Raw genomic sequence first — 27,480 nt, 5'->3', positions numbered from 1 at the left:
CATAATGTTTTCATGATTGTCCATGTGGTGGCATGTATCAATATTTCATTCCCTTTAATGACTGAATAATATTCCATTATAGAGATATACTACATTTTTTAATCCATCAGGTGAGGGACAGTTGAATTGTTTTTACTTTTTGGCTGTTATAATAATGCTGCTATGAACATTTGTGCACAAGTTGTTGTGCAGACATGTTTTTATTTTCTTAGGTCTTATACCTCAGAGTGGAATTGCTGAGTCATATGGTATCCTGTGTTTAACCTTTTGATGTCCTACTGCTTACAAAAAGGGCTGTACCATTTTACACACCTACCAGCAACTGATGAGAATTCTAATGTCTTCACATCCTTGCCAGCAGCACATCATTGATTTTAATTTTGATGAAGTTCAATTTCTTTTCTTTTCCTTTTGTTGCTTTGTTGCTTGTACTTTTGACATCATAATGTTTCAAATTTGCCTGATTCAAAGTCACGAAGATTTATACGTATGTTTTCTTCTAATAGTTTTCTAGTTCTAGCTCTTAGTTTTGATCTTCCATCCATTTTGAGTTAATTTCTGTATGTGGTTTGAGGTGTAGGGGTTCAACTCCATTCTTTGGCATATAGATGTCCACTTTTAAGCCTTGTTTATAATCTGCAGTGCCTTTTTTTTCATTTTAGGCCCCTACACAGTGTCTACCAGGTCAGTGGCAGTGGGGTGTTCCTCAGGTAAATACTAACTTTTTTCCTGTGCTCTTGTAAAGACTGCATGAATACTAAAGTCAGGAGAACTAGATTAGAGACCTTTCTCAAAATGATACCTTTGGCAGTTTATTTAATTACTGTATCTGTCAGCTTCCTCATTTGTGAAATGGAAGTAATGATACTACTATATAACCTTGTAAGTTTCCTCATGTGGATTTTTGTGAAGATCAAATGAGACCATTTAAGTGAAATCATTTTATAAATGAGTGTTACATAAACATGCAAAATTACATCTTTTTCTATTAGTATTATTGGAAATTTTAACATTTTTCTAGCCTTACTTCAGATTTTGCTTGTCTGACTTATGCTCCCAAATAAGTATTTCATCTCCCAACTTAAGTAACAAATAGTAAACCACCAAAAAAAAGATTGCTTAATCTTTTTTGACATTTCTCATTTTCATTAGAAGTCACAGAGCTGAGAATAGGTGCTTATGCCAATTTATGTACCATAGGTTATATTATCACAAACTTTAATAGTAATCTTAATATAATTATCTGAATTTACATATGAGGTTCTGAAGCACTGAGAACTTTTATTAGTGGTAAGTTCTTTAATGACATCTACACAACTAGAATTTATATCAACCAGAGTCTCTAATTTGTTGCTAAGATACTTCTATGCTATCCTTGAAAAAGAACTTAGGAAAATATGAAACAAATAGTTGTCTCATCTGTTAGGTAAGACATTTGATTTAATTGAAATAACTAATCATATTTGAATTCGAACTATGGTTTTGTGTTTCAGTCTGCTGCCTCTTCTGCTCCGTTCCTATACCTACAACCGTCTGAGGTTTTTTATCAACCAGTGGAAATTGCACAAGATGGAGGATGTGTTCCTCCTTCACTGTCTCTGATGGAAGCTTCAATTCCAGAGGTACATATTAGTCTCAAAGTAATTTACCTTTACTACCGTGTCTTACATTTATTATTTTTTCTTTTCTAAAAATATTTGTTCAAGAGTCATTGAAGCTGCATACCTTATGCTTTATTTGATTTATTCACATCGCTTCCTCTTTTTATATCTAAGAATGGTTTATATTAGACTTCTTCACTAACTAGTTTTGAATCATTTCTCAAATCAACTCTTCCCTTTACTAGGCTAATCTCTAACTTGATCTCCTTGAAAGAATAAGATACCAACTACTTTTTCTTATGACTTGTCTGTCAGTCTCTATTGTTGCTAACATTCTGTCAATTAAAAGCATATAAAAATTAAGTCAAGAAAAAATATTTTTAAAATTCTTCCTTCACAAAGATAAATCAAATTTATTTTGTAACTACAAAGGCTAAATATCTCATTTAGTGTCTTTAAATTATATTTCTGAACATTACTAATACCTTTATCATCTGTGTGCCATGAACTATATGGGATGTTTTAAATCAGTGTTGTGAAAGATTAGGAAATTAGCACCCACTTCCAAATTTGAATGTTTTGTATTTTTATATTGATAACATTTATAACATTATAATTTTGTTGTGGAACAATAAAGTCCTCAGTTGAATCTTAATGTTTACTAAAAACACCTTTATACATACTAGGATTTCTTTGTTCTTTGTCTCATCCTCCATTTATCAGTTGGTTAACTGAATCTGCAAGTACTCTTCATTAAAGAAGGCTTATAGATTCTCTAATCTTTTGAGTTCTTACATGTTTGTTCAACATATTTGTCTATAAATATGGAAAAATAAGACTAGCTATAAAGTAACTTCATCATACTTGTATTAGTTATGAAGGCTGATAGAACAAAGTACCACAAAGTGGGTTGCTTAAATAAGAGATATATTGTCTCCCAGTTCTGGAGGCCAGAAGACCAAGATCAAGGCATTGGTAGGATTGGTTCTATCTAAAGGTTGTGGGGGAGTGATCTGTTCCAGGCCTCTCTTCTTGACTTGAAGAACCCCATGTCTTTACATTATCTTTCCTGTCTCTGTGTCCAAATTTTCCATTTTTATAAGAATACCAATCATACTGGATTAGGTTCCATCATAGTGACCATATTTGGTTACCTCTGTAAAGACCCTATCTCCAAATAAGGTCATACTCTGATGTACTGGGGGTTAGGACTTCAACCTGTAAGTTTTGAATTAACACAATTCAACCCATAAAAATACGTTTTTCTCTCAGAACTTCCTGGTCTAGTCTTTTCTGCTGTTGAGTCTAACTATAACAAAGTTTAAAGCCTGCCTTATTTTTTCCTCCTGTGAATAATTTGCTTTTTTCTCCTGTGCACCTGTAATGTCTATCTTAATTTGAAATAGCTTCACCAGAATATATCTTGGAATTGATCAGTCTTTATAATATTTTTCTTGGGAAATAGTTTGCCCTTTTGATTTTCTGACTAGTTCTTAAATAAGTTTTTTTTTCCTGTTAGAGCTTTGGGAAAAAAATTATTCTAGTTCTGTTTCTTTAATAAATCTCAAAGAAAAAAGACTTACTATAATATAACTGCATGATCTTGTATTAGTTTGCAAAGGCTGATGGAAAACAGTACCATGAATTGGGTAACTTAAACAATAGAATACAAGTAATACATACATTAGATCTCTTTTTGTCTTTTATATCTATCATCTCTCAGGTAATTTTTTATCATGGTACTTTTTATGTTGTTTTACATGCTTTTTCAAGATAACTATGACTATACTTCTCATTATGTGTATTCTGTTTTTATTATAACTAATGAGGCTTTCATCTCTTTTATTTTTAATCTTTTTTATCCCATGCTCTGTCACTTTGCTTACATCATTGTCTGTAAATGTCTCTTGGCTTAAAATCTCTTTTTTGAGCTCTTTTTTAGAGATGATGTTACTATAATTTCTTTAATATCCAAAAGAATTATATTTATGTGAACTTTTCCACTTTTTCTAGGGTAATTTCTCATCTTATTCTTTAACCTTTCTCTTTTTTGATGGAGTTGGAAAAGAGGCAGTATTCATGCTTAGGTTGCTTGCTTTTCCTTTCCACCTTTATACTAATATTTAAGTGAGGTCAGCTATTTGTCAAGATATAGTGTGGGAGGATCAGGCTGTAGTCTGAAAGCATCTTTCCACTGTGTTGTTAAGTCTCATGCTTGAAATGCTCTTCCTTCGGCCTTCAGCATTCTGGGGATCATTTTCTGCATTGTGTTGTAGTAATTGTAACTTCTCTTTGTACCTTCACCCTGTTTCACCTCCAACAGTGTCCTCAGCTATAAGGCAGGGTAGTAGATAACAGAAATGAGGAAGATGTGATTTCTCCTTCAATTCCACATCCCCTGCTATTAAATATTATAAAATTGGATCTCTGTGGAGATATGCCGTACACTTAAGACTCTTTGAATAGGTCTTTAAGAACATTGATCTTTAGGTAACTCTATATCCTTCCTGCAGTCTGTGGAGACTTCAGAGTCCTCGCTTATATAGGTCCAAATTGCATAGCATTTGTCGGGCATTCTAAATGGTTTGTGGTTTTGGGATCATGGGTATTTCCCAGTTTAATTGATGAGGGCAGTTTTTTAAAAAATTACTTTCTTTTGTTTTTTGTTTTTTGGTGGTGGTGGCTTTCTGGTTTTTAAGGAGGGGCCAGTGAGATAAGAATTCTTTTACAGGGCTGGGTGGGGGAGAGAAATGGGGGGAAAATCGGACAACTGTTATGAAAAACCAAAAAACAAAAGAAAGAAAGAAAAAAAAAAGAATTCTTTTACATTAGATTTTTAGCCACAATCTAATATTGTCATTAAACCAGTAGATGCCAATAAGATTTTTCTGGAATTATTACTTATATTAGCTAATAACTTGTACAATGATATATGCCTGCTTTTATTTTAATATTGTTTCTGGTAGAAGGTATAGGTTAAAATATAAGTTAGTTAATAGAGTAGGTTGCTAAGTAGAAATCACTTTAGATAGAGCCATTAGTTTTCTATCAACAGTATACCTCTACTAGAAGTCCTACAAATACCTCAGATTTTATATATTACAAATACAACTTTTTCTCTCCAGTCCCCTGACACACAATTCCATAAACATCAAGCTTGCCTTTCTTATATTCCATGTCTCAATAAATGGTTGTGCCATCTATTGGACAAGCCAAAATCTGCTTTTACATTATCTGTTCCCTACCTTTTGCATTAATGTCTCATCTTTCAACTGCCTTTTAGTGTATGTTCTTCTTCTAGCCATATCAGACAACCTGTGCAGATCTTCCAAATATGATGTGGTCTTGGTTGCCTCTACACCTTTGTGTATTCCCATCTTTTTTCCCTAATTCTTCAAATTCAAGCTTCAACTCCTCTAGAAAACTTTCCCTGATCACCTCCTCAACTCTCTTAAACTAAATCAAGTAGTTCTTGTATTTTCTCTCGCACATCCTTATACATGTCTCATAGGACTTATGGTAATTTTGGCTACTTATCTGGCCCTGATCAGTTTATAAGTTAGAGGTAGGGGATGTGTTTTTCATCTCTGTTTCTCCATTTTGTAGTAAAATACCTAATACATTGTAATGCTGAATAAATATTTTGAATTAATAAATAAAAGGCAATACATTTCTTTTCTTTTCTTGCAATAGCCTTATTCTGATCATGGAGTTCAAGCAACGTATCACCAGGTTTATGCTCCAAGTGCCATTGCTATGCCTGCACCTGTGATGCAGCCTGAACCAATTAAAGTAAGAAGTTTGTTTTGACTGTATTTTGTTTTTTTCTTGCACATATATCATGTTTTCCAAATTTCTCTCCTGGATGTTTATATCACATTTGTGATCCGAAGCACAGATGTAGTGAATTCTTTCATGTGAAGGAAATAGAATCCCAATTAACTATATTTCTATTAATTAGTTTTGAACAGGTAATAAACCACACATGGTCAAAAATGTTTTATTTACTATGGCAAAATACATATAACAAAGTTTTCCATTTTTAAGTGAACAACTAAGTGGTAATTATTACATCTGTAACATTGGGTAACCATCACAACCATCTAGTCCCAAACTTTTTCATAATCCCAAATGGAAACATTAAGCAGTAACTTCCCATCTCCTCTGCTTTGTCCCTGGTAACTTCCAATCAACTTTCTATTTTTTTGAATTTCCTCCATATTTTATATACTTAGACTTTTATTATCTATGTTAATAGCATGTAAAATTTATATGGTAAGATCCAAGATAGCAGCAGAGGAGGTAGATGTTACACTCACCTCCTTCCAGAACTACACTGGTATCACAACTGAAATATACTATAATCAACCTGAATAACCAACTGAAGACAAGCTGAACAGAAGTCTTATAACCAAGGATTTACAGAAGAAGCCACATCGAGGCTTGTATGAAGGGCAGAAATGTGAAAAGGGCTGACCCTGCTCCCATGGGAGGCAGATGAGATTCCAGAGGGATATCTTAGCTGCAGATTCCCTGAGGAGCATGGGGTCTCAACCCCATGCTGGGCTTTCCAGTTCAGAGCACTGGAGCCAGGAAGAGGCACCCACATAACATCTGGCTATGTAAATCAGTAGGGGTTCTGCTGCCAAGGAGAGATGAGTCTCCTAGAGACACAGTGCCCCCTTGAAGGGTCAACATACAAAATCTCAGTTGCGGTCACTCACCCTGGGCTCTGGCAGAGGTAGGGTAGAGTGGACTAGAGTTGTGTGAGGAGAGACTGGGGTTTGTGGCTCTGGGGATAGAGCTGAAGGGACAGCCACCAAGATACCTGATGCTGGGTCCCTCTCCAACACTGCAGATACCATATTTCTTGGGGGTAGTGCTCCCCTCCTTACAACATCAGCCTGGGAGAATGCAGTAGCCCTACCCTCTGGACTTCTTGTTACCCCATCAATGGAAATCACACCCTGCTGAGGAATTAGCTGTCTGGGCTACAGTGTTGAGGTCTGAGCAGACTTCGGTGTCACTGACTGAATGATGTGGCTTTGGGGTGTGGGGCCATTTCCCCCACTTTCCTGTGAACCTAACTGGTACCACCCCCTCACAGGAGATATACTAGACCCTCCCTCCCAACACTTGGTTGACCCAACCTGCTGAGGTTAGGGCAGAATCCAGGATAGACTGAGTTGGGTGGCACTGGGACAGGGGCCACTCCTCCCACCTTCGACCAAACCTGACCAGCACATTCCTCTCACAGAAGATCCACTAGCCCCACATTCCAAACACCTGGCAGGTCTGCCCTTCTGAGCTTGGGCTACTGTCAGAATCTTGAACTGCGTTGTGTGGCTCTAGGACAGGGGCCATTTTTCCTTTGCATGCCCAACCAGTGCAGAGCCCTCCCTTCACACAGCCAGATCTTTGTCAGGTTGGGCCTGATAAACTCCACTGGCCTCACCCTGATAGTGCTGTGAGACAATGCCCTATCACAGAGTGTGTGGGCACCCAACAAGGTACAGCTAGACTTGGTATACCCTGGAATATTTGCTAAGTGGCCTCAGACCCAGCACTGGCACTGTTTGAACCTGTATCAGTATGGTCAACACCACTTGCCTTTACCTGGTGACTCACTGAGAACCTACCTCATGCACCTCAAACACCACTAGAGTCTCTTTCAATGACAGTCTAACAGGCAGGCAGAAGTAGGTGGAGGTGGATCTTCGGTAACTTGGGACTTTTGCTGACCTTCCCCTGGGCCCCATGCTAGTAAAAGCTGGCCTTGGTGTGCAGTTTGGTCCTTCCTGCACAAACCCAGGCCCAGCAGAGGCAGCCACAAACTGGATGGCTTTATAGCTCCAGACAGGTTACTCAGGGCTAGTCAAAGGCAGTGTCTGACATTGCCCTGCTCCAGAGTCCCTCCCAACATCAGAGCAGGATCTAATTAACTTCAAAAGTGCCATATCCAAAGGGATATTTCTACAGGCATCAGACTCTGCTGAGAAAATTTCATTTTGTGTGGTCAGCACCTGCACAACAGCTTGTACACTGATCAGGTCAATCCTGTCAGCCAGCCTGAAGGTTGACCTCATGCACCAATGGGCCAATAGCAATCAAAACTCAATTACAACAGAAGGGCTTACATATTCCACACAAGGGACATTCCTGGAGAATCCAGCTAAGTGATCAAGGGAGTCGACTGCACCACTGGGTCCCACAGGATACCTACTACATAAGGCCACCTTACCAAGACTGGGAGTCATAGCAGGTCTACCTAATACATAAAAAGAAACACAAAGAGGCAGCCAAAATGGGAAGACAGAGAAACATGCCTCAAATGAAAAAGAAGGAGAAATCTCCAGAAAAAGACCTAATGACACAGAGGCAAGATTTACCAGATACAGAGTTTTAAAAAATGGTGATAAGGATGCTCAAGTAATTTAGTGAGAACTTGAACAAAGACAGAGCACATGTAAAAAAGGGCATAGAAACCATAAAAAAAGAACTAGTCAGAGAGAAGAATACAATATCTGAAATGAAGATACACTAGAAGGATGAAGGAGTGGATTGAACCAGCAATTGTAAAACAGGGTAGCAGAAAACACCCAATTAGAACAGCAAAAAGAAAAAATAATTTTTAAAAGTGAAGATAGTTTAAGGGACCTTTGGGACAACATAAAGTGTGACCAAATCTGTATCATAGGGGTTCCAGAAAAAGAGAGAGAGTAAGAAATCAAGAAACTATTTGAAGAAATAATGACCGAAAACATTCCTAACCCGGTGAAGGAAAAAACATACACAAATCCAGGAATTGCAGAGAGTTCTAAGCAAGACGAACCAAAAGAGGCCCAGACCAAGACACTTCATAATGAAAATGGCAAAGGTTAAAAACAAAGAGTGAATCTTAAAAGCAGCAAGAGAGACTGTCAGCTTATTTCTTAACAGAAACATTTTAGGCCAAAAGAACTTAGTATGAAATATTCCAAGTGATGAAAAGCAAAGACCTACAACCAAGACTACTTTACACATCAAGGATGTCATTTAAAATTGAAGGAGCAACACAGAGCTTTCCAGACAAGAAAAAGCTAAAGGAGCTTGTTACCACCAAACCTGTATTACTAGAAATGTTAAAGGACCTGCTAGAAGAAGGACAAGGAGGAGAGGAACAGATCAAAATAGTTAAAAGAATAAAAGGGCAATAAATATGTACCTATCAATAATGACTTTAAATGTAAGTGACTTAAATGCTTTAATCAAAAGACATAGAGTAGCTGAATGGATAAGAAAACAAGACCCATATATCAGCTGTCTCTAAAAGACCCACCTCAGAATGAGAGATGCACACAAACTAAAAGTAAAAGGATGGAAAAAGATACTTCATGCAATTGGAAATGGAAAAAAAGCCTGGAGTAGCAATACTTATACCTGACAAAGTAGACTCTAAGCTAAAGAATATAGTAAAAGACAATAAAGGACACTACGTAATGATAAAGGTAACAATCCAATAAGAGGTTAGAACCCTTATAAACATTTCAGTACCTAAATATGTAAAGCAAATCTTAATGAACATAAAAGGAGACATTGACAGTAATACAGTCATAGTAGGGGGTTTTAACACCCCATTGACATCAATGGATCAATCTTCCAGACAGAAAATCATCAAGGAAACATGCCTTAAATGACACACTAGACCAGATGGATTTCATTGATATCTTCAGATCATTTCACCCCAAAACAGTGGAATATACATTCTTTTCAAGTGCACATGGAACATTTTTTAGGATAGACTACATGTTAGGATACAAAATAAGTCTAAATAAATTTTAAAGGATTGTAATCATATCAAACATCTTCTCTGACCATAATGGTATGAAACTAGAAATCAATTACAAGGGAAAAAACTGAATAAAACATGAAGGCTAAATAACATGCTACTAAACAATGAATGGGTTAACAATGAGAATCAAGGAAGAAATCAACGCCCTGGCTGCTGTGGCTCAGTGGATTGAGCATCAGCCTGTGAGCCAGGTGTCACTGGCTCGATTCCCAGTCAGGGCACATAACTAGGTTGCACGACAGGTCCCCAGTTGGGGGCACAAGTGAGAGGCAACCACACAGTGATGTTTCTCTCCCTCTCTTTCTCCTTTCCACTGTATCTAAAAATAAAATAAGTAAACAAACAAATAAATAAATAAATTACTTTTTTTTAAAGGAAGAAATCAAAAGATACCTTGAAACAAATGAAAAGGATCATTATGACAACCCAAAATCAATGGGACACAGTGAAAGGAGTCCTAAAAAGGAAATTCATAGCATTACAGGCCTATCTCAAGAAGCAAGAAAAATCTCAAACAGTCTAACTTTACACTCAAAGGAGCTAGAAAAAACAATAAGCAAAGCCCAAAGTGAGTAGAAGAAAATAAACAGACTATAAAAATTACAAAAGATCAATGAAACCAAGAACTGGTTCTTTGAAAAGATAAATAAGATCAATAAACCTTTAACCAGACTCATCAAGAAAAAAAGAGAGCCCTGGCCAGGTTCCTCAGTTGATTAGAGCATTGTTTTGTATACCAAAAGGTTGCAGGATTGATCCCTAGTCAGGACATATACCTAGGTTGCAGGTTCAAGCCCCAGTCAGGATGCATATAGGAGGCAACCTATCAATGTTTCTCTCTCACATTGATATTTCTCCCTTCGTCTTTTTCTTTCTCTCTCCCCCCTCCCTCTCCTCCCTGCCCCGACTAAAATCAACAAAAATATCCTCAGGTGAAGATTAATTTACATATATATATAAAAATACATGTGTGCATGTATATATGAAGTGTGTGTGTGTGTGTGTGTGTGTGTGTGTGTGTAAAAAACAGAGGGCCCAAATAAAATCAGAAATGAAAGAGGAAAAATACAAAGGATTATAAGAAAATATTATAGACAACTATATGCCAACTAATTGGACAACCTGGTTGAAATGGATAAATTCCTAGAAACATACAGTCTTCCAAAATTGAATTAGAAAGAATCAGAAAATCTGACTAGAGCAATTACAACTACTGAAATTGAAGCATTAATCAAAAAACTCCAAACAAATAAAAAATCCTAGATCAATGGCTTCACAGGGTAATTTTATCAAACATTTAAAGTCTAAGACTTACCCTTCTCAGACTATTCCCAAAAATTCAAGAGAAGGGAAGACTCCCAAGTTCATTTTACAAGGCCAGCATTATCCTAATTCCAAAACCAGATAAAGACACCACAAACAAAGAAAACTGTAATCCAATATTCCTTATGAACATAGACGCTAAAATCCTCAACAAAATACTAGCAAACCACATCCAGCAATACATTAAAAAGAGTATACACCATGATCAAGTGGGATTTATTCCAGGAATGCAAGGTTGGTACAATATCTGCAAATCAATATACATGATACACCATGTAAACAAAAGGAAGGATAAAAACCACATGATCATATCAATAGATACAGAAAAAGCATTTAATAAACCCCAGCACCCCTGTATGATAGAAAGTCTCAGCAAAGTAGAAATAGAGGACATACACTTCAACATAATAAAGCCTGTATATGACAAACCCACAACCAACAACATATTCACTTATGCAAGCATTTCTCTTAAGATTGAGAAGAAGAAAGAGATGTCTGCTTTCACCACTAATATTCAACTTACTACTGGAAGTCCTAACCACAGCAGTCAGACAAGAAGAAATAAAAGGCATCCATATTGGAAAGGAAGAAGTAAAACTGTCATTATTTTCAAGTGACATGATGCTGTTTATAGAGAATCCTTAAGATTTCACCAAGAAACTACTAGAACTGACAAATGAATCCAGTAAAGTAGCAAGATACAAAATAAATATCCAGAAATCAGTTTCATTTTTATATACCAATAATGAACCATCAGAAAGAGAAACTAAGAAAACAATCCCATTCGAAATTGCTTTAAAAAGAATAAAATGCCTGTTGTAACAATATAATCAATAAAAAACATTAAAAAAAAAAAAAAGAATAAAATGCCTAGGAACAAATTTAACCAAGGATATAAAAAAACCTGTATTCAGGAAAATAAGACACTGAAGAAGATACAAATAAGTGGAACATATACTATGTTCATGGATAGGAAGAATTAACATCACTAAAATGTCATATTACCCAAAGCAATCTATAAATTCAACAAAATTCCTATCACGATACCAATGGCATATTTCACAGTACTAGAACAAATATTCCAAAAAAAATTATGAAGCCATAAAATACCACAAATAACCACAATGATCTTGAGAAAGAAGAACAAAGCTGGAGGAATCACACTACCTGACACCAAACTATACTACAAGGCTATAGTAAGCAAAAGAGTATTATACTGGTATAAAAAACAGACATATAGATCAGTGGAACAGAATGGAGAGCCCAAAAATAAACCCACACCTTTATGGTCAATTAATATTTGACAAAGGAAGGGAGAACATACAATGGGATAAAAATAGTCTATTCAGTAAATGCTGTGGGAAAATTGGGCAAATACATGCAAAAAAATTAAATTACCTTTTCACATCATACACAAGAATAATCTCAAAATGGATTAAAGACTTAAATGTAAGACTCAAGACCATAAAAATTCTAGAAGAAAACATCAGCACTAAAATCTCCAGTATTTTTCATAGCAATATTTTTTCTGCTATAGCTTCTTGAGCAAGGGAAACAACAGTATGGTGCTTATCAGAGAGAGAGGGGATGGGGAGAGGTAGAAGAGGGTAAACGGGGAATAAATGGTGACAGATGAGACTTGACTTTGGGTGATGAACATACAATACAATGTACAGATGATGTATTATAGAACTGTGCACCTGAAACCTGTATAATTTTATTAACCACTATCACCCTAATAAATTCAATAAAAATTAAAAATAAAATTTATGGGGAGATGAACAATTAAACTCTTCCAGTTTGGGAATGTGCTCATGTAGCCTATATCAAATCCAGGCCAAAGAATGATGATCTAGTTAGATTTGTGTATATATTCAATAGATTTCAAGTATCTACTATACAGTAGGGAATTCTGCTTATTCCCATATGACCTAGTTTCTTAGTGAAACTCTTACATCATTACTGTAAGGAAATAGGACTATAGAGATCTAGTAACAAACCGCAAATTGATTAATAGTTGTGGTTGTGATATCAATCCTGTTTTCAGTGTACTTTGGTAAGGAAAGTAGTCATACTCTTGACAATAAAATGATGGCGATTACCTATTTCACACTCATATTTATGCTTCTGACCCATCCCATGTATTGGCACTCAATACCAAAACAGTCTACTTTAAGAAGCCTCCCCACCCTGTCCTATTTCCTCACCCCATCGTCACTCACTGCATTCCTTCACTGCTATTATCACTGTACTGCAAACTCAAAGTCTAGAACACTAGATTGAGTTGTTTCCAGCCAGTATGTGTCAGGCAACAGTAGGGGAAAAAAAGGAATGACATTAAAATAAAGTAAATTTCAAAGTAAAAAGCATTAAGTAAGTCACAGAAGGCCAGTTTATTGTGATAAAAGGTTAAATCTATAATGAATAACCATGTCTAATAATATAGCATCAAAAATATAAAGTTAATAACTGTTAGAAATACCAGGAGAAAAAAACACAACTGGGAAACTTTAATATCATGATTATATCTTAGATTTAAATAAATAAAACCTAAAAAATTATATATGAATAATACATACTGAATTTTGTACCTTGCAAGGAGAAAGATACTTATTTTCTAGCACCCATAGAACATTTCAAAAAATTGATTTTATTTTAGTCACAAATTAAAGCTCTATAAATTCAGTAAATTGTACTGGGCTATGTTCTCTGACAAAAATGAGTAAGAGAAGAGCATTGTGCAAGGCGGAATTGTTGAGAGACGGACTCCCTGGCAGGCAAGATTGCCTATTGAAGGGGCAACAAGTGGGTTGATACAGCCTAGATAATAGTGCCAAGAGCTCTGTCATGGACATGACAGCCTGACTCCTTCTCAAATGACTGCACAAGCTTAGGAGCTGGTTTGGCCCACTATCCATCACTCTTATTTTTTCCCACATACCTCTAAATATTACAAACCATCTTACCTATGATTTCCTCAGCAGAAAATTGTCTCAAGGCAAAAATCACAAAACATGTGAGAACAACAAAATAAGTGGGGTAAAATAAAAAAGAACAGACCTCACATTCACATCTAATTTCTCCTTTCTCTTGAAAGAAAAATAAAGTTTACAGATAACTTTTACCTCAAGCTTATGTAACCTGGAAATCACATATCTCTGTGGTCCAGTTTTTCTTCTTTCAACAAATGTTTATTTTTTAAATTGACATATTACATTAGTTTTAGGTATACAATATAATGAGTCAATATAAGCCGTATGTATATATTGCAAAATAATCACCACAGTAAGTCTGGTTAACATCCAAACCCTCACATAGTTACAAATATTTTCCTGTCATAAGAACTTTTAAGATCTATTCTCTTAGCAATTTTTCAAATGTATAATACAGTACTATTAATTATAGTTATCACACTGTACATAAGTGGTCCACTTGGAAATGTTTTCTACATGTTTGTATTATCAAAGCAGTAATTTCCTGCTCACTTTTTTATTACTCAGATAATTAACATAGGATTCTATCAATTTGAGTTCATTTTCTCCACACTACTATATCAGATAAGATACTTGAAATTTATTGTACATGCTCTTGGCCTTTCTTCAGTACTTTAGACTTTAGTTATACTGATATACTTCATCAAACAGTATTGTTTTAGAGTGTTGCATGTATTGCTTATCTTTAAAACTTCAGAATGAGCACATTAGTAACAGAGTGTAAAGTTTCTATAAATTGCAAAACAGCCTATTTTCCTTTATTCTTTCTACAATGAAATATTCTCAACCAAAACTGTATTAGCTCTTCATTGTGAGTTGAAAAAACAGCCTCTTATTTCATCTTGTAAACCCTTAAGAAAGTTATTTATGTCACTCTGAAGCTTTAACCAAGTTTTATTTAAAGGCTTCTTCTCTCAACTTTAAAAATTGGCCAAAATATTTTTTACTTGAAAACTATTCATAGGGTATATTTTCTGTTTCTCGCTGTCAATTTTATCTTTTTCATATAATGGTTATACCACATGGTATAACACAATCCCAAATAAAATCTTGGCAAGTTATCTTGTGGATACCAATAACTTATTCTAAACTTTATATGGAAATGCAAAAATCCCAGCATGGCCAACATAATGCTAAAGGAGAACAGCTGGAGTACTGACACTACACAACTTCCAGACATAATAAAGCTACAGTAATCAAGGTAGTCTGGTATTGGTAAAGAATAGACAAATAGATCAGTGGAACAGAAAAGAGATCCCAGAAATAGACCCACATAAATATAGTCAACCAATCTTTGACAAAGGGGCAAATACAATACATTTGAGCAAAAATAGTCTTTTCAAAAAATAATGCTGTAATAACTGGATATTCACATACAAAATAAATAAATAAATCTAGACACAAATATTCCACCCCTCACAAAAACCTCAAAATTCATTTCAGACCTAAAGATAAAACTATAAAACTCTTAGAAAGTAACACAGGATAAAATTTAGATGACCTTGGGTTTGATGATGAGTTTTTAGATACAACACCAAAGGCCCAATCCATGAAAGAAATAATTGACTAACTGGACCTCATTAAAGTTAAAAACTTCTGCTCTGAGAAAGACAGTGTCAAGAGAATGAGAAAACAAGCCACAGACTGAGAGAAAAGATTTGCAAAGAAAATCTGATAAAGAAATGCTATCCAAAATATACAAATAAATCTTGAAAATTAGCGACTTAGTTTAAAAAGGGGGCAAAGGCTTCAACAAACACCTCACCAAAGAAAATACAACTTACTGAAATAAATTTATAATAAATGTAATTTTCTATAAAAAAATAACTTTTTTTAAAATCAAGGCCATGGAAGAAATATTAAAAAAACAAACTTTTCAATATTATAAGGAAGTTCTTATGCTTTTGTAAAGTCTTAGAGACTAAACTTTTGATAGTAAAAGAATAATTATAGATTTAACTTAAATATTATATTAACTAATACACAAACACTTGTCTTCTTATATATTTCAGCAGGTCCTCGAGTAATACCATTTTGTTCCACATCATTTCATTATAACAATGAGGGGGGAAATCCTGGCCAGGGCCACCATCTGTGTGGAGTTTGCACATTCTCCCCATGTCTGTGTGGCTTTTCTCCAACTACGAGTAGCTGACTAGGCATGATGGCTGTATATATTACCACGGTAGATTTCATTCTTTTAACAAATATTTATTGAGTACCTACCATGTGCTAGCTAGTATTCTAGACACTGAGAATACATCAGTAAGCCTTATTAAGTGGTATTGGACAATCTTAAACAGGCCAAAGAAATTCAGGGCGATCTATAAAGTTTAGCAAACTGGACAAGTTTGAACCTCTAGAGCCATGCCGTTTCCAATATGGTAACCACAAACCACATTAGGCTAATTTTAATTTTAGATTAATTAAAATTAAATGAAATTTAAAATTCAGTTCCTCAATTGCTAATAGCCACATTTCAAGTGCTAAATAGTCCCATGTGGTTAGTGGCTACCATATTTGATAGTGTAGATATAGAACCTTTCCATCAACATAGAAAGTTCTACCAAGAAGTACTGTTCTAGAGATCTGGAACAAATAAGAAAATGTTGAGCCTATCTAAAATTTAAAATATGTCATAGAACAGCTTGGTTCCCTAAATTAGGAGCTGGCCTATGCTCAAAATGCCAAAAAGCTAGTAGCAACTAGGTTCTTTGTTTGACTCAAACTAATATTAACACGCACAAAAAAATCTCAGGATGATACAGATATATGGAATTACTCTGTATGCCTGTCCTACCAGTGCCAACTTGAAGGGTACATTTGGGGTTTTGGACAACTTTCTAAATCACCTGCTGCCAAACTCAATTCCCCTTTTAAAAACGTGTTTTTGAAAACCACGTAATGATGTCTTCAAAAATAGAAGGAATGTTATAACTCAACTTGTTTTCTATGTTCACATGTTCTTCATTTAAAGTACTAAACCACTTATACTATAATACTAGAAAAGAGATTATCTAAAATAGATTGTTAGTGGAGAGACATGTCTAGACTCTGGATGCCACCAGAAAGCTTTAAGAAATTAAGATTGGCCCAGCCAGTGTGGCTCAGTCGGTTGGGCATCATCCCACAAATCAGAAGGTCGCTGATTTGATTCATGGTCAGGGCACATGCCTGGGTTGCAGAATCGGTCCCCAGTTGGGGTGCTTGTGGAAGACAGCCAATCAGTGTTTCTCTCTCACATTGATGTTTCTCTCCATCTCTTTCTTCCTCTCTTCGCTTCCCTCTAAAATCAAAAATAAAAAGAAAATTTAAAAACTAGAAAAAAATAAACCGTAGTTACTTAAAAAAAGAAATGAAGATTGATTTTGGAAGTCGACAAAAGACCCTCAGAGATGGTCTGGTACCTTACTTATTCACATGGTTCAGGGCAGTCTTTTCACGAAAGGGATGAAGGTTGCTTTCCTAGGAGATGGCAAAGAAAACCTCAAGACATTTTTGGGAACCTCAAGACATTTTTGGGAACCTCAAGAACTTGAGGAATTCACCCAAATCTATAGGTGTTGCAGGCAATGTCTGATGGCAACTATGTAGCTTGGTTTCTTTGCCCTGAGGGGCTAATTAAAGTTCAATCTGGAGATTCCTTATGAGATTCCAGCAAAGCAGATTTAAGAGAGCCTGTATAATTAATTACTATTCTTGTGTTTATGCAAATTATCAGGCCAAATGGAAACTGGATTTAATGCAGTAAATAGTCTTGATTTGGCTGTCTTTGATAAAAATGAGGTTGATATTAGGGGGGAAATTGTGTTTCAGTAGAATCTATAATATACAGTTGTGGATATTAGGCTCTAGTTAAAGTTCTATTTTTCACCTGCAAACTAAATTGTTTTTATTTTTCTTCCAAATTAATGTTTCATTTTCCTCCCATCCTTTGACATAGAATTATTAGAATGGAAATTTTTTTCTAATCTTTGCACTTGCAACTTACATCCAAAGGACCTGATATAACCTTGAGAAATCAGTACAACTCATACTTAAACAATCTCAGTGACTGATGTTATGTAAACCATACAAAATTTATATCACTGGAAATGTTCAAACTGCAGATAAGGAGGATCTATCAGATTGTCACTGCTTGCTTTTATTCCAGCAAAATAAACTTTGAGTCTTGCATCTAAAACTCTTCTTGACTTCTTACAGACTCAGAAACTGGTTTATAATTTACTGTGATCATTAATCTTTTTTCCTTCTTTTTTCATAGGCATACCTCTTATTAAATATCTGATTGCTTGTTTACACAATATAGGTCTCACTTTGGGAGCCCATGTGAATCACCACCTCCTGAAATGAGACTCAACAATTTAACTGAACTGACTTATTTTCAGGAGTACATAATTGAGTCAATGAAATATGAAGCAATCTACCAACTTCACTTCTGGAATGATACAACAATTCCATATCAAGATGATGATGCTTCAGGGATTCCGGCCTATCCCTACTTTGGAAGAATTCAGCTAAAAGCTTCTTTGCTCCAGTCTTGGATCCTATTTCCCTTTTTCCTATTAAATCAGACAGGGAAAACATCCATAAAAGAGACAGGCGAGGACCACAACTCCTGTCAGCAGGAAACAGTTACTGAAGACAGATTGTCCTCCCTCATCACCCCTAAAAGATTGCAGGGGTGAAAGTCTCTGAGGGGGGAGTGAAACAGGCTAGTAAGCCAGGACAAATGGAATAGGTGAGACAGATGGTTAAACAGCCAAGCAAAAGTTCACAGCCATCTAGTAACTCGCAAAATCCTATCTTCTCTAACCAAGGACACTGAAGAAGAAATGGTTTAAGACTTCTCCCCAACCAGAGAATAAATAACCTAAAACACCCTACTCAGGGAAATAGCAGAAATCTAATTAGTGCCATTTGCCAATCACACCCAAGGAAAGATGAAGGGAGTAAATCTCATTTTGGTGCATCAGTATAAGCCTGACAAATATTGTATTGAGATCCCCCCCTAAAACCTCCCCCTGAAAAGCCCAGCTTTTAAAACCCTTTAAAATGAAGGACACAGCATGCATTCTCCCTCCAGGGAGCATCCTTGTACCTTTCCCTTCCCCTTCTGCCTCCCCCGTAGGTATGCATCTCCTAAACTCCCAGGAACCCCACAAGACTTGCAACCAGGAGAACAGTGGGCAGTGGCAGCTTGTCCCAAGCTCAGCCCCTGAACCTGTCTCTGAGGACCCCTTTTCTCTGACTTAGCCAAAGCAGCCCTGCCCAGGATCTCTCCTGTTGCTTTTTCTATCTATCCCAAGTCTATCCTTGTTTCACTGTCCCCAGTTTTAATAAACATACTCTCAAATCAAAAAACAAATAAAATAGATTGTAAGCTCTGAGAGAGCAATGAGTAAGCCTTTCCTGAGTTCTGGCCCCAACCTGATCTCTAGCCTCTCACTTCATAACACACTAATATAATTAGTATCACATGCCCTGCAAGTATTTACTAAATGTTCATCGATGTCCTACACTCATTTGCTCTAACTTATACTTATTGTTTCCCCTTCCGTCTTTCTGATTTGTATTTTCTTTCTCTTTACTTAACAGACAGTGTGGAGCATTCATTATTAAGACAAATGGGTAGCTCTAGTCCAGCTCAACTGATTTCTTGTCCAATGATCCTTGTGTGGCCAAGATCCAGCTTCAACAAATCGGCTAGAAGCTGCCCGTTGTGAAACTTAGGGTTAGTTAATACCTCACCATACTTATTTATTTCACTATAAAGTGTCTAAATTTGATTAAATTTGCTTTTTCAGCTGTTCTGCAAAATTATTTAGGTAGATGTGACATGTTGGATTTTTTAATGTTAATCTAACTGTAGTGATATTTTTACATGTTTATCCATTCCATAACTAATAACCACTGAGAATAATGAGGTGTCTTTCATTTTCTCTGCTTTGTGTTATTTCTTCTTAACTTTCTAGAAGTTGTTTTATAATTGTTGCTGTTTTAATATTTAAGATGAATCATTTTTAATTCTAATATAATTTTTAATACTTTCATGCCTTTTAGTATATATTTAATCTTAATGATTCAGTTCTACTGCTTGCTATTTTGTCATTTAATATACTTTTGTCTAATTTCTTTTTTTTACTACTGCTCTTTAACTTTGCATCTGTCATGGTTTTTTAAATTTCAGTAGTATTTATACTTTTTTTTATAACATTTACCTAATGTTACAAATACCCTCTACATGATCCGTATTCTTTCCTTTTCATGTTATTATTATAAGTACATTAAAATTTTTCTCTAATGTTTCAGATAATGCTGCAGTCTCCCTATAACATAAGCCATTTGGTATCAAATATTGCATAATACAGATCACCTAATAGAATCGTTTTGATAAAAGAAGGGCTCGCCTTAGACATGATCCCATAACATTGGCTGGTATTCCACTGAATTTTGTGTTCTTTGAATGTTCTAATCTTTTGACCTTGTCTTATATGTTATCAATATATTCAATTTTATGTTATTCTTAAAAGGATGATTACTTTATGAAAAGCAAAACTATTTCTTACACCAAAGGAAAACTTTAAATTCTGATTCTAAAACCCAGTGTGGTGAGAAAGGTCGCTGGGGCGTTTGGGGTGGAAGTGAGAGGGGGAGATCCTTAAAGAACACAATACTTTTCAGATATAATTATTGTCTCATCCAAGAGTTATCTTTTGTTGGATCACTAAAATTAAATCTTATACAAATTAAATCTTAGACACAAATAAAATGTCTATTCTAATCCTTTCAGCATCTGGGAGTTTGGGTTAAAAATTATTTTAATTCTAAAATAAATTGTGATAAACATGAAATTGTTTAATCTTTTGAGTGCCATGCATAATCTGAAGTTTGGATCAACATGAGAAAAAGTTATATCAATATATAACCTGAGGTACAAAAAAAGAGAACAAAACATAAAATACAAATTATTCCATTGTTATTTACATTTATAGCCATTGAAAAAAGAGTCGCTGGGAGCAACACTGGCACTTTGGGGAAAATTTGTGAGCATCGCTCACAGCAATGTTGGCACTCAAAGGGCTAATCATGCTTTTATCAGATAACCTAAGTATGTACAGTTTCCTAACCAAAATAGTGGAAATAGAATTATTCTATAATTTAGTTTAGACTGTTAATCAAAATTTTTCTCTAGAAGTGTTATACAACTCAGCATTCTGGGAAATATAAGAAGGATCACAAGGTAAGAACGGCCTTCTAAATTATCTATAGCTATAAGTGGTGCCATCTCCTCTTTCTATTTGGGGAACATGGCACATTTCCACGTTTTTGAAAGCATACAGTCCATCAAGAAAATCAAATGAAACTTTGGTTGCTTTTCTTCTTTCTTTCTCTTCTTCTTGCTAATAACTGCAATATAGGTATTTATCAGCCTTTGTATAAACCCTCCATGTAGTACTTGCTGTTTTGGGAAAGGGTTATTGTAATTTAGGGTTTTTTTAACATCTTAACAACAAGTACCAAACTCATACCACTCTTCATACTAACAAAATGCATTGTATAATTTTAAGATAAGTCAATTATTAACATAATTGCCTCCTGAAGTCTCCTTAGCTCAAAAATTGCAACAGTGCCTAAGGTTAAAGATAGCTCATGTTTTTGGAGTAAATTTTCTTACAACACTGATTTTGGTAATTTATTTTACAATAATTCATAAATGTTTCTTTTCTTGTTAAAAGACTGTTTTGTAACTTCACAAAGTATCCTGAAGTTATATGAATAAACTCGGTGTAATTGAACTATTTAAAACACTTTTTATCCTAGAAGCAGCGAAGTCTGATAGTCCCTTAAAAAATTACCCATTGTTTTTATGAATTACTTCTGATAAGTTACCTATTCTAGCATTGGCAAGTTGTTTCATTGTTAGCATACATGCTCAGAGTCTTCATAGATCAATAGAGTGTCATATGTGACCAAGTCATGGAAAATGCAATGGTATATTATCAGACATCACTATTTAGAGAAATTTTGCTTTTTGCTTGGACATTTTGGTTCATTTCCCTAATTATATGTAGGCTGCTAATTTTTATAACTACTAGAACACTTGGAATTAAATTTCTGTTGTCAGATTCAGGCAGGGCAATTGATTTGGCCTACGTGCTTCTTCCCAAGTTCTGTTCAACTGTATGAAATAAACTCAGGCTCCATGATTCTTGCATTTTTCTTGAATCACAACACTCAAACTCAAATCATTTAAAGCAGGCAGAGAAAATGATGAGTTTTCAGGCAAAAGCATTTGGCTAAACACTGATGCTCTGAAGTAGGCATTTAGTCATTATAAATGCCTTAGCTGAAATTTTCCTATTTGAGTGTCTTGAGCAAACCTGTATCTCTAGCAATCCTTATACTCAGCAGTGGATCAAATAAAAATCACTTGTTGGAACAGAGTCTGTTCATTGGATGTTTTACTTCACAATAGAATAAAATATTACTGTTAACATGAAAGTTTATTAAGAATTCCCTGATTTTCTCTGGATAGTTGCATTCTCAACCATAGGATCCAGCTCTAATTTTATATATCACTAAGTACATAAATCTTCTTCTTAACAAATCTATACCAAAATTCTGGGATAGCACAAAGGAAGTGTAACCTTATAATTTAGAAATACCATTAGATATGGCTATTTTCAGATCCTTTGTAGTTAGTCTTTTTATAGGCCAAGAATGCCTTTCTATCCAGCAGCATATTATAAGGTAACCTACTTTTCCTAACGGGAATTTTCTGAAACACATCTTGGCTCCTCAAAGTCTAGGCCCAGTTAATATTGTTCTTAAAATCTTTCCCTTAAGTAACTATAAATAAGAGCCATTTTAAATGTATTAAAATCCTAATTTTTTAAAATCTCTTAATAGGAACCAAGGTTACATTGTGTGAAAAGAAGCCTTTCTGAGCCTTCATCTGTAGGTTTGAAACCTCAATATTCTCGAAGCCCACACTTTCATCTGAGAAAAGATTTCAAAGCAGAGGATTCAATTCTTACTCCACCTTCCTCTATTGATTCTGTTAAGTAGAGTCTTGGATAATATTTTATCCAATATTAGAAAACAACTAGCTCCATGTGTGATCTGATAACAAATATGAGAATTTTGGGTGTGCTTAAGGTTAAATGATTTTGCTTTTTTTAAAGGGGATTAAAGAAATCTTACTAGGCAGAACATTGGAAGTGCAGGATAAAATCATGGTTTCCTTTATTACTTCACACATAGTTAAGTAACATAGACTTGTATTCTGTAACAAATAGAACAAAGGATATCTATAAAACAAATATCTTGATAAAGTTAGAAAAATTCAGTCATCATCTGGCTATCTTATCAACATGATAGTGTCAAAAACCACCACTTAAAAACATCTTTGGTGGTTGGATTTTTCAGTTTTATTCCAGATGTTTCATAGATGTAGAATTAGCGATGACATACACATAATATACATAACAACAGGCCATTTGATGTAATATGGAAAATTCAGAAAAACACTCTTTGGGGGGTGATAATATATAAAAGATTCTAGTTTCTACATTATTTTGGTTTCACTGTATTAAAGTTTATGTATATTTTACCTGTATAAAATTTTTTTATAAACTCTAGGTTTACATTAGAAATTTTGACAGGCATTAATACATTTTAAAATAATGTGTATATATAATATTTGGAAATGTCATATTATGACCATTTATTTTATACCAGTTACTATGGACAAAGTTGACACTGTTTCTGGCCCTCTTTTGCCATTCAGACAAGAAGTTTAAGGGTTCTTACAGCATCTTAGCAAGTATAAGCATTCACTGCTTATATCAGGTCAGACTCAGGACACTGTCAGTATTCCTTCTCGTCTTCCATTCAGGTCTTAGTCTGTGAGGTTATTTTATTCAGGCTAAATCCAACTGTTTGTGAGAACAGTTTTCAATTAAAATAATACATGAAATATCCTAATGTCTATGCCAAAGGAAAAATGAAAATAAAGTGAGCAGCAATCCTATGTTTACCAAATAGATTTTATGCCTGTGCCCTAGCTGTGTGTCTTTAGCGAATGACTTGCTTAAAACTCTTTTGAGTTCAGACTTACCTACCTTCACATACTGAATAGTTAAAAAGAAAAAAATCTACCTCTACAAACGTATAAATGATGAGTTTTGATATCTTGGGTGAACTTGGCTAGAGCTCTTCTCACTACTCTTGACATTAAGCAATAAGTTTTCACCATTTTTCCTTTGTTTTTCTGAGATCAGGATTGACTTTCAAATTTTTATGCTTAGGCATAGTTATACACTTATACTGGTTTTTATGCCCCAGAACTGATAGCTCCACTTTTAGATGGTCACCATGGATTATGGAAAAACAAAGAAGTGCTATATACTCTCCTTAGGCTAGAAAACTAATATGACATCAGTTACATCCAAAAATGCTTTATTTAAACTTTGTTATGAATTAACTACTTTTTAGAGGCTGACTTACTGTGAACAACATTTTAATAAGAAAAAACCTACTTTGAAGATTATTAACTAATAATTTTTTTATCCTAGGCCAGTGACATAATGAATATTAAAAATATTTCCTTTACATTTAGCAAAAAAAATTCCTTCCAAATCCTAAAATGGTGTGAAAATGCAATTAACCACACATATTTTCAATAATTCATTTTATTTTAGTATTTACAATTTTCTTCTATAATACCAAAATAAGCTTCTTACCTCTTGTTCAAATGCATTCCAGTAATGAGTTATAAATGAAACTAAACTCAGGACTAAAAAGTTTTGCTTTCTAAAAATGTAAAGCGTTTCCATAAAATAAGTTTTATAGAAATTAAATATAAAATGCAGTAATTTCAGTTTACCAGGATTGAAGAATCTTTGCTTTATGAAAGCCTTTATAAATTCATTTACTTAATGATTTTTTAAAGGTAATCAAAAAATGTCATATATTACTTGTAATATATACAGCAGTGTGATTCTATTAGCAAATCATAGTCTGCCATGCAAAAAATACTGAAAAAGTGCTCGTCGTGTCTTGCAAACTATGGGACTATGTAGCTTGAATTTAAAGAGTTCTGATTAAATTATTTACAACATAGAATAGATATAGGTGTTCTTGGCCTTCCAGTTAGCAAGGACTTTAATAACTTCTGATATGTTTTTTAAAATACAATTTACATGATAGCTAAGTTTTATATAAACATAGGTTTTATCACACTTCTTCAAGGTGTAGCCCATGTCCAACATAATAGCTACATCTCATAAAACATGTAAAACATGAGCATATTCTATCTGCAATTCATAATGAGGTCTCTAATTTTGGGAAGTTAGAACAGGCTTTGATGGTGATATATGAGACTATATTTTACTAGGAATTATCCAGTATGTGGCATTTTAGCTAATGGAGTGGTATTTGCTTTGGTTACAACTGGAGTCAAAAATTGTTTAATCTGGTTTCTGTAGGTTTGCTGGGAAAGATGTCATAAGTAATAAATGTTCAATAAATTCATGGAATTTAAATTGTTAGTAAATAGATGAGTCTTTATTTAATAAGTTCATTTGTATTAAAACTGTTTGTATGAAGTGAAAAAGTTTCAGCATTTGTAACCTCTAATAAAACTCTCTGGCCTTGTTACTATAATAGTTAATTCAAATAAAACTTTTGAGTATTAGTATGTTTTCATGTATAGAGATAAATGTGTATTTTAAGTATCAATTAGTAAAATGTTATTTCAAAACACTTAGCTTCATGCATATGTTAACATACTTTCACTTAGAGGAGAACTGTTGGAGCCAAGAATTTGGAACACTGTTCTGCAAATAAGAAACAAAATAATCTTAAGGAAAAAGAAAAATAGAGACTATAGCGTTATTTAAATTTTTTAAAATTTAAATCAGCACACATAAGCAGACTTAGGATAATAAACTAATGAAAGCAAAAGAGAAATACATCATATTTTATGATAAAGGTAAGAATTTTTTCTAAGTTTTTATTTTGGCAGCCATCTGTTTCATAATCTAGCTATCCAGAATTAATTCTTCATGTTGAAACACTCGATGTATTTCAATTAAGGATTCTTTAGACTTTTCACCTTCAGGTCTTTGGATCTGATTATACTACTTTCTCCTCCCCACAATACAGTGCCTTCAGTATATATACTCACTGATTGATTGTGGTTTTGCTGCTAAGGATGCTGCTGAATCTCCGGCATCAAGACAAGTTTAAGTCAAGGCTTTCTTGTTTCACAAACTGTATAACCTTAGCCAAGTTACTCAATCTCTCTGTGCCTCAGTTTTTTGTCAGTTAAACAGAAAGAATAATACTTCACAGAGTTAATGGGAACATAGAACTTTTGGTTTCTCCCTTCGCCTTCATTTATTACTGAGCTAACAATTTTAAAAAATGGCAAAATTATGTTCAGGAACTTCTCCCTTTTTAATACCATAGAGAGGATTTACTGAAGAGGTAATAGATTTCCTGATTTCTATTCAAAAAGCAAGTTATTATTTTCACAGAGGCAATGCATGGAAAAAGATGAAACGTCTAGTCACAAAGCCTTGCCTGCCATAAAATTTTTACTTATTTTTTCATACTTAGCAGTGATGATCCAGTTGGTAGTGAACATTAAAGACTGCAGTACTAATATCTAGTGTAAGTTATATTTTTACTTTCTCATTGCAGCTTTCTCTGAGCTCATGAAAGGCAGTTTTGGGGGTTTTTTTTAGACGAACATTTTTCATTTTCATTTTAGCTTTTTATATTTCAGATCATACAAGTTCATAATTCATATAATTTATTGGTATGATTCTACTTAGGTTGCCTCACTTTATCTTTAGTAATGAATTTCCCTTCAATATAGATTGTCTACTATAAATGTTATACCAGCTTTCTTTTGGTTAATATACACCTAGTGTTTCTTCATGACATATTTTGCTGTTTAAGAATGTACCTTCTAACTACATATAGCTAACTTTTTAAATTTAATCTTGAACACTGCTGTCTTTTGACAGAGGTTCATCCTATGATTTCCCTGGCTGGTTTGGCTCAGTGGATTGAGCGTCGGCCTGCGAGCTAAGTGTCGCTGGTTCGATCTTCCAGTCAGGGCACATCAGAGAAGGAAAACTCTGATTCCAAAAAACCTCCGCTGCCTTGCGGCATACCTCTTCAGGGGAAAGGCTAAGGGAGTAAACCCCGACAGAAAATCCGGAGCCGGAGTCCCTAAGGCGGTTTGACGTTGTAGTCAACACCGGCAACTCCTGCGGCGCACCTGAAGCCAAGCTGTATTGATTCCGTCTTTCCCTTGGACCCTTCAGCTGCGAAGAGGGGGGGGGTCTGCTGCATGGGCAACAGCAGACCCTCCATATCACCCTGCCCAGGCTCTGTAGCTTCAGCTTCACTGGAGAGGACACTCCAGTGTCATCGCAAGATGTCGAATCAACACAGGAGACAGATACCGTGTCACTCCCGAGTCGGACTGCACAGCCATTCTCGGCGGTGCAGATAGACTCTTAAGAAGCTACACCATCGTCTCTCGAGGCTCTGTAGCTTCAGCTTCACTGGAGAGGACACTCCAGCGTCATCGTAAGATGTCGATTCAACACGGGAGGAGACAGATACCGTGTCACTCCCAAGTCAGACTGCACAACCATTCTTGGCGGTGCAGATAGACACTTAAGAAGCTACACCATCGTCTCTCGAGACG

At 35.0% G+C, this 27,480-nt stretch overlaps 1 protein-coding gene across 1 annotated transcript in view; it reads left to right on the top strand.

Annotated features, from left to right (window-relative positions):
- BOLL (boule RNA binding protein) overlaps positions 1-5,411 on the top strand; it is a 34,648-nt gene extending 29,237 nt beyond the window's left edge. The window contains exons 8-10 of the mRNA XM_090282235.1: positions 663-710; positions 1,494-1,622; positions 5,295-5,411. Of these exons, the coding sequence (XP_090138361.1) occupies positions 663-710; positions 1,494-1,622; positions 5,295-5,411 (294 nt within the window). The remainder of the gene's footprint in view (positions 1-662; positions 711-1,493; positions 1,623-5,294) is intronic.
- The last annotated feature ends 22,069 nt before the right edge of the window (positions 5,412-27,480 follow it).

This window comes from Furipterus horrens, unplaced genomic scaffold (assembly GCF_987537825.1).
Source record: "Furipterus horrens unplaced genomic scaffold, mFurHor1.1.pri manual_scaffold_1, whole genome shotgun sequence".
NCBI lineage: Eukaryota > Metazoa > Chordata > Mammalia > Chiroptera > Furipteridae > Furipterus > Furipterus horrens.
Note: the sequence above shows the minus strand (reverse complement) of the source record. Positions and strands in the feature narration are given on the sequence as shown.